This window comes from Notamacropus eugenii, chromosome 6 (genome assembly GCF_028372415.1).
Source record: "Notamacropus eugenii isolate mMacEug1 chromosome 6, mMacEug1.pri_v2, whole genome shotgun sequence".
In the NCBI taxonomy this organism is placed as follows: Eukaryota; Metazoa; Chordata; class Mammalia; order Diprotodontia; family Macropodidae; genus Notamacropus; species Notamacropus eugenii.
In genome coordinates this window covers 28,587,186-28,601,886 of record NC_092877.1, presented here as the reverse complement: position 1 = coordinate 28,601,886, position 14,701 = coordinate 28,587,186, and the positions used below count along the sequence as shown (strand labels likewise).

The 14,701-nt window shown below is 38.6% G+C and overlaps 1 protein-coding gene and 1 long non-coding RNA gene across 4 annotated transcripts in view; one reads left to right on the top strand and one right to left on the bottom strand.

The window, feature by feature from the left end:
• Positions 1-14,701, top strand: part of NELL1 (neural EGFL like 1) — a 905,733-nt gene that overhangs the window by 841,255 nt on the left and 49,777 nt on the right. The window contains exon 16 of one of the 2 annotated variants that reach the window (XM_072619340.1): positions 13,335-13,475. The exons of the other annotated variant lie outside the window; for it this stretch is intronic. Within the exon in view, the coding sequence (XP_072475441.1) occupies positions 13,335-13,475 (141 nt within the window). The remainder of the gene's footprint in view (positions 1-13,334; positions 13,476-14,701) is intronic. 2 annotated transcript variants of the gene reach the window in all.
• The window catches only part of LOC140510620 (uncharacterized), a 106,776-nt gene that overhangs the window by 62,882 nt on the left and 29,193 nt on the right, over positions 1-14,701 (bottom strand). Inside the window, exon 1 of one of the 2 annotated variants that reach the window (XR_011969311.1) lies at positions 2,040-2,325. The exons of the other annotated variant lie outside the window; for it this stretch is intronic. This is a non-coding gene — a long non-coding RNA (uncharacterized lncRNA). Of the gene's footprint in view, positions 1-2,039; positions 2,326-14,701 lie in introns of those variants that run through there. 2 annotated transcript variants of the gene reach the window in all.

The following is a 14,701-nucleotide window of genomic DNA, read 5'->3' as shown; positions in this document are numbered from 1 at the left end:
TCATGGGGAAAAAGCACCAACTGCACACTCTTTCTTTTTTGGTCGACCAGAGAAACTATTGTAAAGCATGTTAAAGAGGTTCACATGTGTTAGCAAGTGGAAATAGAGATTGTGTGTGTGTGTGTGTGCATGTGTGTGTTTAACTATGAGTGGAATGTAAAATGATCTCTTTACCTTTTTGGCATGTAGATAGAGGGCTATGCCAGTGGTAGTGATAAGGAGTTTCCCCTGTCTTCTCTGAATACAAAGGTGTTGTGGGATCATTGCCACCATTGTTGTGTTTTTCTTGTATTGTTATTTGTTCTTTATTTTCAAAGAGGCCAGTAACATCAGAGGGTGATTTCCTGACTCAAGACTGAATTGGATTTAAGTAAGGCAGAATTGCACAGTCATCAGCCTCACTCTTCACTTCCAGAGTCATTTAAGTCCATGTAGCAAGACAGAAGTCACGATGACTGGTAATGGCCCGGGAGGCGGTGGGTGGCTTTGATGTCACAGGATGTCTGACCAAGCTCTAAGCTCTCCACAGCACCTGCTTCAGCTAGCTACCTTTATGGCCAGTGGAAAAACAATTATTCTCATCTGCCCATTCATTGGATGTTGTTGTATCATTGAAAATATGAAAGGACAATCTTTAGTATTCCAAATGGATGTTCCTACAAAGCAAACTAATACCAAGGTGCTTAGTCACTGGGCCCATTTGAGACCATTTTGTTGATCATGGAAATGAGACTAAAGTATTTTTAATGCTCTAATGGCCCTGAGTAATCTCTCCACTCCTCTGAAGTCTCCATGCCTTCTCATCTGGTGTGGTTTTCAGCTTGATTTTCTCATAAATCCTCCAGGCCATGATCCTACTCTTCGACTTCATCATGTCATAAAGGTGATCTGGAGCTCTGGGTGCAGCATTTTGGAAGTTATGGTAAGAAGCCAAAGCTCAATCAGAGGAAGGGATCTGGGGAGGCAAAGGGCTAAAGGAACTGGGCATGTGTTGCCCAGAGACTTGGTCCATCAACAAATACTTATTAGAAATGTGTCGCAGCCACATGGATGCAAAGGCAAAAATAACAAGAGAAAAATGAGAAGCTGGCCTTGCAACTCTTCAAGCTTTCAAAGGGCTACCACATGCACAAGAGATTCATTCAACTTGTCCCAGAGGATGGAAGCGGGAAAAGAGGCAGATTTGGGTTTCATATAAGGTAATGAATGGTCTCTTTGAAATTAAAATTATCTAGTTGTGAAATGGGCTGCCTCAGGAGGCAAAAGTTTGTTCAAGCAAAGGCTGCATGAGGACTTACTAAGGCTGTGAACTAGAAGGAATTCTTGAGGAACAGCCTGGCCTACACTGCCTGTGAGGATCCTTCAGACTACTTTCGTGCCCTTGTGTTCTCGCAAGTCAGCCAAAAGCCAGCGAGATGCCAGTTTGGGTGCCTCCTCCTCTCCTTTACTGATATACAGCATGGTCCTGGTCTCAGTGTTTGGGAGGCTCCAAGGAAAGTGTGAGAGTGAAGATAAGCTGTCTGCCAAACTGAGGTCTACAGAACTGCTGTGCTGACCTCACTGTTATATGCCTATGAAACCTTGACAATCTACCAGCAACATGCTAGATAATCAAACTGATTCTATTTGAATTGTCTTACCTGGCAAGATAATATATCAGATACTGAGGTCCTTTCTTAGCTCATCTGCCAAACATTCAAACTCAATGGCAAAGAGCACAACTCTGATGGGCTGGTCATGTAACCCAAATGCCAAATATATATTTATTTAAAAGACTATTTTAGGGAGAACTCGCACAATGCAAGCACTTACAAAGAACTCAGAGAAAAAGCAATACAAGGACGCTTTCATATGGATTATAAGACATGAGAGATGCTGGCACAGGACTTCTGAATATGGCATACCTACAATGGGAGATGCACAAATCCAGAGACATCTCCATCCCAAATATTCAAATTTACTATCCGTGCCTGACCAGCTGTAAAGAAGGGCTTTCAAGTTCATATTGGACTGATCGACCACAGTCAAACACACTGTACCTTGACCCCAACATTGCGATGTCATTGGTCCTCTTCAGGTATGAAGGATGAGCAGCAGTGCTGGTATCAGACTGTGTACCTTATGTCCCAGGCCAGACTGGCAAAGTACAGAGAATCAATTGCCAAAATGACTCTCCACCAAGTGATGAATTGAGGGTGGGTATTGGGGGAAGTGACTGTGGCAGTAGCCTATAAGTTGGAAAAGAATATATGATAATTAGAATAAAGCAGAGTCAAAGAAATTATTGTAATGTTATAGAAGACTGCTTCATCAGGATACTGTCCATGACAATGCCCAAGAACAGTGAATAGAAGAGCAAGCAGGAACTTCACAAGTAACAAAGCTGGATTGTCTTGAGAGTAAGAACAATGGAAAGGAATGTTCTGTTTTAATCAGTCAGCATAAATTCTGTCCTATCAGTAGAGAAGTAAGTACTCAGCTTATCCATTTGTAAATACTAAAAATGTCTTAAATAGAGTGTTGTATGAGCTTTCTACTTGGAAATAACCAAGTTGCAATATTTAAGAGAAACGAAAGAGGAGTCAGAGCAAAGAAAGGGGGCGTTGGAAGATTCTAATTACAAAAATTTTCAACTTTTTAATTTTACTGAATGCCAGCCCTGGATGGACAGTACTTTGTATCACAAGTCTTTGCTTGGATACCAATGCAATTATTTACTATTTTTAAGGACACGTTTAAAAAATGAAAAGACATTGAGAGCCTATAACTTGTGCTATTGACAGGCTTGATTGATAGAACTTATTGACAGAAGTCTTTAAGGTAGCTGAGCTTCTTTTTTTAAACTATATATTTTTTTTACCCAATTACATGTAGACAACTTTTAGCATTCATTTATTTTTAATTCTGAGTTCCAAATTTTCTCTCGCCCTCCCTTATCTCCCTGCTCCCTAAGATGGTAAGCAATTGGATATAATTGAAATCACGCAAAGTGCAAAGCATATTTCCATATCAGTCATGTTGTAAAAGAAGACACAAATCCAAAGGGGAAAAAAACAGCCACAAAGAAAGTAAAAACCAGTATGCTCTGATCTGCATTCAGACTCCATCAGTTCTTTCTCTGGAGAGGGATAGCACTTTTCATCATGCTCTGGAATTGTCTTGGATCATTGTACTGCTGATAACAGCTAAGTCATTCACAGCTGATCATTGTACAGTATGGCTGCTACTTTGTACAATACTCTCCTGGTTCTGCTCACATCACTCAGCACCAGTTCCTACAAGTCTTCAGAGGTTTTTTTGAAATCTGCCTGCTGCACATTTCCTATAGCATTCTATTAATGCATTCCATTACATTCTTATATCACAGCGTGTTCATTCATTCCTCAATCAATGGGCATCCCTTCAATTTTGAATTCTTTGCCATTACCAAAAGAGCTGCTATAAGTAGTTTTTGTACAAATAAGCCCTTTTCCTTTTTTAAAAAATCTTTTTGGTATACAGACCTAGTATGGCTATTGCTGGATCAAAGGGTATGCACAGTTTTATAACTCTTTGGGCAGAGTTCCAAATTAGAGCTGAGCTTTCTTGTGGAAATCAAACTACTGTAAGAGAATATGGCTACCAGATTCAAGTTTATGAACTATTTTCAGACTTTGGTAAAATCTAGAAAAGAAAAGGATATGGAGGTTAAGATAGGAAGAGATGAGAACAGAAGTGTGAAAGCTGTAGGACAGGCTGTGTGTGTGTGTTGTGGGTTGGGAGAACTTCACCAAATGGAATTCAACTCTCAGGTTAAATTCCTGTAATGGTCATTCATTCTGTTTCTGACTACTACTTGAGGCACACAGCCATTTTGTCATAGTTACTACCCTATCACAGTCATTACCACCAACAACACAATGCCATCTTTATTATAACCTACACCAACTCCATTACTCTCATCAACCCTCTCTTTCACCATCTTTCCAAACACATCCCTTCCTGAAATGAAGCATGCCCCAAATCTGTATATGACTGCAAGAAAGAACTATAGAGACCCTAAAAGAAGCAACCCATTTAAAGACACCATGACTTTAAAGCTGTTACACTAAAGCTAGTAACTAATGCCCAAGAGCAAGAAATGGCTATTTCAATTTGTTTCATTATCACAGGAGTAGCCTGAATGAAGGTATGTGAGTAGGGGGTGGGGATGTCAAGTGGCAAATTACAACATACTTGATTTTTTGCTTCTGGCAAAGAGGGAAATAGAAGTCTTCATGAACATTACCCCAATTCTAGGAGAGTCCAAGAAGACCTCTTCAGATTGGCATGAGAATGAGGAATAAACAGATGGAGACATTATGCTGAGAGCATTATCATATCATCTAAATACCACTTTCCCCAGGAAGCCTATTCTGACTCAGAAAAGAGGTTATTGTTATACTGATCCTCTTCCAGATTGAATCATAGACCATAGGATCATGAATTTACAACAAGAAGGTCACCTAGTCCAGCTTATTTTAGAAATGAGGAAACTGAGGTCTGCAAACATGACCAGAAACACCCTCCATATGTTCAATAGACTGTGATGCACAGTGACCAACAATTGTGATGAGCTAGATAGGTTTACAAAGATATGTCATCAAAACATGTAGCATTTGAACACTTAATTTTTAGTTCAATTTTTAAAGTAATTAAATACCTATCACATACAAGGAATGATTCCATGAGCTGGGGATACAAAGACAACATTTTAAAAAGTAATTAGCCATAGAAGAGCTTCCATTTTCATCACAAATTGTCAAAGAATTTTGATATTCTTCCATAATGGAGTAAAGAATGAAATAAATTGAAACTCATTATCTCCTCCTCATCTAATGTCAGATGAAAACTGAGGTTTCTCACCTTTCAATAGTCTGCCTTCTTGGAGTATCAGGGAATTTAGTGACTTGCCCCTCTTTGGAATTATTTATACAGAAGATGGGTAGATAGACAGACAGATATAGAGGATTTAGTAAGCACCTGCATGCCTGGCATTGTACTAAGCACTAGAGGTACTGATATGAGAAAGTATGACAGTCCCTGTTCTCAAGGAGAATGTCAATTCTAATGGAAGGAGCTCACACAGGAGGGGAGCAGGGAAGCATGTATAGGATGGTGATGATAACTATGGGTGTGCATCAAGTAGGAATTTGAATGGTAGCCTGGGCCCTGACAAAACAAGGCCAAATGCCCACCTCTCTGAGCCAGGGAAGAGCAGTAGGAAGCCCTACCTGCTTTCAGGGAGTAGGTGGTCAGAACATAAAGCCATGGTAAGAAGACAGTAGGAAGTTACATTTATATAAAATCTTTTGCAGGGCATTTATGCTTCAGTTAAGTGTTAGACCAGATGCCAATGAATTCCCATTCAGGTCTAAGATTTTCTAAGTATTATCCGTTTCCAAGGGCAGTTGAACATACAGTTGAACTATCTTGGAGTCAGAGAACTTGAGTTCAAATTCTGTCTGATGTTTACTCCCTGACTTTGACCTTGGGCCTCTGTGTTTGTTATCTGGTGGGCATCCTATCTGTGTTTCTGCTCATTCATTGGTCTTGGCTCAGAACTTCACATGGCAGCCCATTCTAATACTGACCCATTCATTCACTTCTTCTGCTCACTATATACAGATCTTTTAGGAGGAGCATCTTCCTTACCTAATTATTTACAAAACAGACCCAGGCCATGTCTCTGGCTCCATCTAGGTACACCAAACAAATGCTTGAGATCAACTTGATTCTACCTCTTTAAGACAATGTTTGATTTTTTTTCCTGTTTCTTCCTACTTGCCAAAAAGCAGAAGAAAATCACTTTTCTGGTTCTTTTTAAAAGATGAACTGCAGTACTCTGAACTTGATGAACAAGAGCTTTTGTCTCTAGAAAGTTTTCTGTCTCATTAAGACCCTGGATCTCCTGCTATTACCCAACATCAAAGGAAGTTTTCTCTGGATGTTATCTCACAGTGACAGAAATATGGGGAAGCACTTTAAAGGACTGACATGCTTAAATTCTCCATTTCTCACTGCGGTATGAAATCTCTTTTTTATTTGGAAGTAAATTATCCTGTTTTTCATGTCTTCACAAACACCTCCTAGATGAATAATGTAGCATATGGGGATGCTTCAAGGAAAAAAAATAGATACCTGTCTACAAAGGATAGGATCAATATTCTTCAAGATCTAACTCAAAGCTAGCCTGTGTCCATTCCCTTTACAAAAGAACCACAGTGTGTGTGTGTGTGTGTGTGTGTGTGTGTGTGTATACATATATATATATGTATACACACACACATACATATATTTATATATAAATATGAATAAAATATACTTCAAAACTGCCGTGATGGGAGCTTTTTAAGTCCATGGACAACTCTGGGCCAATTAAAATTAGGTCCCGGAATAAGGTAAAACAAGGCTATTGCCTACCCCTCAGTAACTTTGGAAATGACATTACACAAAGTTTTTGTTTTGGATGAGATGATGCTTTCCTCAAGGCAGAGTAAAGATTATGAGGTCTGATATTACCATTTATAATAAAACTCGTTTACCAAATGCACCAGAATTTATGTGGCCAAACATGAAAGAGTAGCACCACAGAAACTGTACATGGATTCTGGAACATTTTTAAGAGGCGTTTCCTATAATCTCAATCTATATTTCAAGCAATAAATAAGAAAAACTCTTCTCTGCAAAGAATCTGATCAGTGCTTTTAAGTATTTCACACTGGGGTTTGACCACATCACTATTCTGCTCAAAAAATTTCAATAACTTCCCACTACCCATCCTGTAAAATACAAAAGACTTGACTTGGCATTTACAAGTCTTTTAGAGTTGGGCTCCAGCTACCTTTCCAGGACCAGTGAACATTCCCCACGTCAGACAAAATTTTGCTCTCCAGGTAAACTGACCTGCTGCATATTCCTCAAGTCAGCATTCTGTCTCCTGTTTCTCAATCTCTGCACAGGTTCCTCTCTGCCAGGAATTCACTGCCCCTTCACTTCTGTAAATTGAGCTTCCTTCAAAAGTAAGCTCATGTGTCGTCTTCTAGGGGAAGCTTGTCCTGAGCTACCTCCTACTTTGCTTTCAAATTCATTCACTGTACCTCTCTCATATTACAAAATAAATACAGAAAATACATACCAGGGACAGAATGACTTATAGGAAAGATGTTAAGCCACTTACTGGAATCACATCCAATATTGTCAGGTGGCTGATAGGAAGATAGCTTTGTGTGTCTAAGTCCTGCCTAGCACATAGCTTGTCTTTTGCCTCAGTGTCGGCAGGGTTCCAGGGTCCTCATTAGCCTTTCCATAATCCCTGGCTTCCTTGTCCCCCCCCCCCCCACACACATCTTGCGCATTCTTGGCATTGAACAAATATTAAGTAATGAGAAAGGTCTTCCTTTATTGTGCACACAACATTGTATCTCCTGATAATGACTTCCTGGAATGAATGGGAAGGCATTTGTTTGAAGAACCCAAGATGTCTCTAGAGAATTTATAACTCAGATTCTCAAAATATGACAGTGCTGATACTATTATGACAATGGGGACTGTTGCAAAACCCATTAAGATTCTTCTTGAGTTTTTACCAGTTTGAAAAATCATGGATATTGTGTTGCTACGATTGCAGATGGAATCTATTTATACTGTACTATACCTGCCAATAATAATATATCTAAACCTTAGTTTGTCAAAATAGGGGAAAAATATCAGATCTGTTCAAATGTCTTAACTGTCAAAATTGTCATCTTCCTCCTCCTCCTCCGAGACTAGCTCTCTGCCCTACACTGAAAAACTAAGTAAGTTGCGCTTGTGTCTTTGGAGTGAAATATTTCTCTTCTGACATGGTATGATTTTACCCACAGATAGACCCACTAAAATGCGACCAATATAGTCTTTAATGCCATTGTGGTTCAGTTTAATTATTTTTTTTTTAATTCTCATCACTTGTAATGGATGCAAAGCAGTGTGGTATAGTGGACATATTTCTGAACTTAGAGTCAGATTGATATGGGTTCAAGTCCCACTTCTGACACTTATTAGTTGTGTGACTTCAGCATGTCCTTTAATCTATATGAACCTCAAGTGACTCTTAAGATTCTAAATTATACTCAAGCTATTATCTGTGTATGTGAAGGGCCTTCTGATCACATGTCCTTGATGTATTGATGTGATTGAAGTAGTTTTACTGAAAACTATAATGTGAGAGGGGGAGCACACTGGATTAACAGTGAAGAGAAATGAGTTCTGGTTATGATCATCTCTTCTCTGGTCTTCAGGAAGGTTTTCTTAGTTAAATAAGGAGTTTGGACTAGAAGATCATTAATTTCCCTTCCAGTTCTTATTTTCTTTGAAAAAGTTCATTGTACAATTTTCCCATTCTTTTCTCCTACAAGTATAGCCTCTTTACTTGTCTTTAAAAAAATATTGAATGAAAGCTTGATGTTTACTACCAAACAATAAGTTATATTTTAAAATAGACATGTCAACTGGTTACGACTTTCTCCATGGGTTTCTTTGAAAAGGATTCAGCTTGAAGTATACTTTGGAAAGTCTATTGATTTTTTGTAAAGTTAAAAGCCAGGTAAAATTCAATGTGGATGGAGATCAGGTAAAAGAAGTAAATGTTTAGATCTAATTCAATTCAACACTGAATTGGTCATTGCAACAGTCATCTTTACTGAACACCTACTATGTTCAAGGTAGTAGGGGGAGAAGGGAGTATTGTGTCATACAAAAAAAGAAGTCCATGCCACTGAGAAGTGCATAGTCTCAAGGAACTAACCAACTGTGGGTGCCATACCCAAGATGACTTATTTTATAGTCTTCCACACCAATTTAAGCAGGCGAGAAAGGCAATTGAAAATATAAGACCAAATTGGTTGACAAGAGAAGATATAGAAAAGTTAGTTGGAACATTTAGGAGAAAAGTAATGAGGATTTGATCATAGGAATTTGAATCAGGCTGTCCAATGTTCAGTACAGAGATAGCAAAATTTCCAAAAGTCCTTCAGTGCAGCAAGAGCACTTTGTAATAATGTCTAGCTGCAGAAGTACAGCAGACAGTAAAGTTTAGCATGCTGTTTTCATAATGGTTTTACTGCAAAAACATAGCATGGTATGTGGATAAAGGGAAAGTATGATCTTGACATGCAAAAATTGAGGGAAAGGAGCAGTCCAGAAGGAAGTGGGACATGAGCCAAAGTAGAGAGATAGAAAAATAATGGTCTTGTCAAGAAAAAAGAGTAACCTGATTTTGCTGGAGAACAGGTTGCAAGAAGGGTAGCAAAGCAAGAAAAGCCCAATACTACAGAATGTAAAGAGGTCAAAAAATGGGCCCTCTCACCAATGTCAAAGCTGAGTTAGGAGTCTGGATTTTATGGTGTAGACACTGAGGAACCACATGAAGGTTTCTGACAAACAAAACAAAGCTACTGGATCATTTCCCTCTCTCCCCTCCCCACCCCCTCAAGCTTGCTTATAGTAGATAACAGACTTTCAAAGCCAGATTAAGTTTGTTCCATCAGACACGTGTGGAAAAAGTCACCATTACAAATTCCATTTGCTCTAATGAATGGAAGAGCACGAGTGGCAGTTGAAATGGCCTTGTGAAGGCAGCTACAATTTGTGTGTCATTTTGATGTGGAAATTGACTTCTTTAAAAACTAAGGAAAAGAAGGCCCGATGGAGGAAGCAATGTTTAAAGTAATAACCATTGAGTGTGCTTTGGGAGGCAAATAATAAATAAAGATTGAAGGAAACCTTCATGTTATCTATCCTCTGAGACTAATTGTTCGACTTAGGCAGAGTGCAAACTCAGGTTTCTGTTTCTAGGTTTGGGGTTGTTTCATTGCTTTATTTAAACTGAAGTTTAAGTGACAATGCAAAGGATATAATAGAAGGGGGAAAAGAGACAACTTTTTTCTAAGGGGAAACTTTGGGATATATTGCCAGGAGGAGTGACCTATAGTGGAATGAGCACTGAGGAGAGGGCAAGAAGACTGAGTTTCCAATCCTGGTTTGGGAATTTGGACAATTCACTCCCTTTTTCTGGGCCACAGCTTAGATTACAACTCTAACTTACTTTAGTTCTAATGTTCTTTGGTCTATTTCTTTTTTTTTCTTTCCCATTTCAAATATTCTATATTGCTAATGTCCTTACCAGCTCTAGTATCTTATATGTTCAGTCTGCTAAGGTTTCACATTCTAAGGTCCTTTTCCTAATTCTAACATTAGGCAAGTCAATATAATCTGGAGTAGAGTGTTTTAGGAAGCTCAATTTTATGCCATCCTCAAGCAGAGGCCAGCTGGTATAGTCAGTCATGGGATGAAAACTATAGAGTTGGAAGAACCTCAGGGCCATTTGAGGCCATCCCTTATTTTAAAGATGAGAAAACTGAGGCCTGAGGGGGTGACATGTCACATAGGGAGTCAGCATCAGATCCTAGATCCTCTTGCTCCAAATCACTGCTTTATCCTGTTCCTCCTTGCCTTTCCTGCAAAGCTGCTGATGGCTTGGGATGAATCCCGAAGGCCAAATACAATCCCCTCCTACCTGAGGAAAGTTATCGTTTTGAAGTGATCCTTGAGAACTGCTGTAAACTGCAGGCATTTCCTTTGTTTGAATGTTGCTTGTTGTTTTCTCAGGTCCATAAGGCCAACAGAAGCAGCAATCTTTTTTAAATTAATATCATGAAAAATATAGCACCTTCTTAATCACAACAAGATTACCCATAAAATTAATTTGCCAACTTTTAATTGTACTCAAAATACAGCATGAGTCTAAGGAGCCAAACCAGAGCCAGGTGCCAAGGAGGAATCGGCCAAGGTCATTCTAGATGCTGAGTGGGATGTTCACAGAGTTTAAAAGCTCCTACTCCAAATGCCAAATTGAGAGTGTAACTGTAAGGCTCAACTGCTTCTCTCATTCATAGAGTGTCAAAGGTGCTCCTCTGTGCCCTTCTGTTTTCCTCAGTGAACACGTAGATGTGGAAAACGTGAAGTCTGCTTGTGTCTTCTATTTTGCCCAATAGACCCAACTCTGTTCTTGCCTTATGTCTCATGAGCCCTTAATCATTCCTTCTACTGTCCAGCCCATTCAGGAATAAAAATAAAGGGGAAGAAGATTGTGTTGAGCAAGGTTCCTGCTCCCCAGCTCCCAGCCATCCTCTATTAAGCATTTCCTCCTTTCCAAACCACAGACTGCTAAAGCCTGAAGGGATCTCACAATATGAAATGTTAAAAGAGAGCTTTGAATGTTAGAACCTGAAGGGGTCTTAGACAATATGCTGCTAGATCAGGGTATAGAGGCTCAGAGCTGGGAGGAACCTCAACAAGTAGTTAGTGCAACCCAATTATTTAGGAATAATAGGATAAGGGAATTATTAAGATAAGAAAAAAGTCATGGAAAGAAGCGAAATGATCTGCCCAAACAGACACAGTTAGATCAAGGGACACAAGTCTCTGGATAATTTTATTCAAGGCTTACCACTTATGGCCTTGAATTTTCTTTGTTTAGATTTTTAACTCTGGTTCATAAAGGGATAAGTGGTTCTGAGCATTGTTTTACTAAATGAAGATCTGCGAGTTTTTTCTTTAGGGATTTTCAAGAACAGGTGTCTAATTTTCTTGATAATTTGAATATAGTTCTATTCAGAAGCAGAAGAATGACGATTGTGTGCTGTCTAGACCTTTGATAACACACACACTTGTATAAAATTAAATACTAAATATAATTACATATAAATAAAAATGTATTTCTATATAATATACATATTATATATGTGTGTACATATACATGTGCATTTACATAGTCACAAAACTACTTCTGATAATCAAATGGAAATTTCTGGATTGAAATTCATGTATACAGTTATGGGCTCACTCTTTTAGAATGTCTAAGGAATAAAATTTTCTAGATATTCAACTCTTTGGCTTAATCCACTCATGGATTACTAACATTAAGGAATCAGACTACATTTAAACAGAGATATGAACAGAGTGCTAGATTTGGGGTCAGGAAGCCCTTAGTTCAAATGCAGTCTTAGATACTTACCTGCTGGGTAATTTTTATGTCAGTTTGCTTATCTGTAAAACATGGTTAATACCAGCACCCACATCACAGGGTTGTTGTTAGGATCAGAGATATTATATACATATATATGTAAAGTCCTTGGAAATTCTTAAAGTGCTTTATGGATGCTAGCAATCATTATTACATACAACTTAAAGACTGCAAAAGGTGTAGGTGCAAATTCCATCTGGGCACAACTATGTGACTTTATATATAACAAATTCTGAGGGCCACAGGAACTCTCTACAACTAAAAGTTTTCTGTGAGTTGTTGATCTATGTTAGTAAAGGGGGCCTTCTATACCAATGAAATCCCACATATATTCTTACACTAAAAGTGTCTTTAATATAAGTCATTTTTATGATTCATAAATAACTTGAGTCTATTATTATTTTCATTAACTCATTCATTTTCTGCATGCCTCTTACATACAGAACACTCAGAAATACAAGCTGAATAACACATAATCTCTCTACTCATCAATGTGGTTAAGATCCAGCAGGGGAAATAAAACATATACACATTTTTTTAAAAAAAGCATAATATGGCTGTGTCTATGAAATCATTCATGTGTGGGATATAAGGAAACTTCCTCTGATCTGAGGCAACCAATGCAGAACAAAAGCTTTGCTATATCTTATAGTCCTAACCTTCCTGGTCCTCAGTTTCCCAAATCATAAAATGGGGGGAATAACTAGATGACTTCTGGATGTCCCTGGAGCAAGAGGTTAAGTGTCTTGTCCAAGGGCACAAAACAAACATATGTCAAGAAGCAGGTACTGAACCTAAATGCTCCTGACTTCCAGACCAGCTCCTATCTACTTTTCATTACTAACTCTGAGGAAAAAATAAACCAAACTGAACTAAAAACAAACCAAAAAAACCACCTAGGTTAGATTAAAAAGGCAATGGAATACAAAGTACAATTAAATCAGGAGGGAGAAAGCCTTTCTGGGAGGTATGGGAGCAACAGGGCTCCAAAAAAGGCTTTTGGAAGGCAAAAAAAAAAAAAATTTTTTTTTTGAACTGAGTCTTATGAATATTATCTTTGTACAGAGATATCAAATTATTTTTTCTGCCATTTATTCAGATTCTATGTAAATGGGAATCTATAGTACCTATGTCTTTCACCTTAGTCATTTTAATTGATAATTTGATGTGAATTTTTTTTTAAAGCATCAGATGAAATGTTAGTGTCAAAGGAAATTAATTCCCTGGCTGGCTTGTTTTTTCTCTGAGGCAGATATTGATGAATGTACAGAGGGAATCATTGAGTGCCACAACCATTCCCGCTGTGTTAACCTGCCAGGGTGGTACCACTGTGAGTGCAGAAGCGGTTTCCATGACAATGGAACCTATTCACTTTCCGGAGAATCCTGTATTGGTAAGCACCTTTCCTCCAAAGATTTTTTTTTCTTTTTACCCTGATCACATCAGACGGGGTGGCCTGTTTTGCTACCATACTTAATGAAAAAGTCACAGCATAACCAACTATGAGAGAGTCAGGACAGTACTGTGGACAAAGCACTGACCTGAGCCAGAGGATGTAAATTCAATCCCATGGCGGAAGTCTCCTACCTAGGAGAACTTGGGCAAGTCACTTAACTTTCCTCAACTGTAAAAGGACGGGGTTGATTAGATGACCTCTAACATCCTTTCAGTTCTAACTCTATAAGCCCGTGATTTATTCACTTCATTTTATCTAATAGGCAGCATGCTACCTACTATGGATGGATGGATCACTGGCCATAGAGTCAGGAAACTTGAGTTCAAATCTTTCCTTACACTCTTATTAGTGAGGTATAATTGCGCAAATTACTTCACATTTTAGAGTCTCAAGTGAAATGTGGATAATGACACTGGCACAATATGTTGCCCAATTAGCCATGGTAGAATGGAAAGAATGCTTGATCTGGGGCAGGTCAGAGGAACTGTGTGTGAATGCAAATGCAAATGCCCACTGGTGGGGCTCTGGGTAACTCACAGGATCTCTTAGTCTTTCTGCTGTAAGAGAAAATGGTTGGAAGAGAGGACTTGGAGATTCTCCTTTCAGTTCTTAATCTCTGAACCTGTGGTCTTAAGAGTTGCCTAACAACATAATACCAGGCTTTAAATGACTTGCCCAGGTTCACCTGGCTATTGCTAGAGTCAAGAACTTAAACCAAGTTTTCCCAGACTCCATGTCCTGAACTCTCAACACTACACCATGATGTTTTGTATGAGAATCTTACTGGTGTGACCTAGATAATAGAGCTGTTGCAAAGAAAGTTTGTGCAAACAAGACACTACGGATGTGAGCTCTTATTGGAGTTCTCACAGAATTTAGGGGATGTGAAATATTCTACTTTAGAATGAAAATAAGGAAGATGGATAGAGAACAAAAGTTTGTCTCATCCTCTGGGATTTGTCTTAGAGAACTAGGAAAGAACGTTTCCCACTTAAAAACTTATAGACAGGTGTGATGGAATGTAATTCCTATGACCATCCTTTCACTGCACTGACTGTAAGCCAAGTCATAGTTTACGTGGACCTCAAATTGCTTTTAAAAAGTTAGTTCAATGAAACACATTTCCTTCACTTAATTCATGGCACGTGAGAATAACTTGCGAC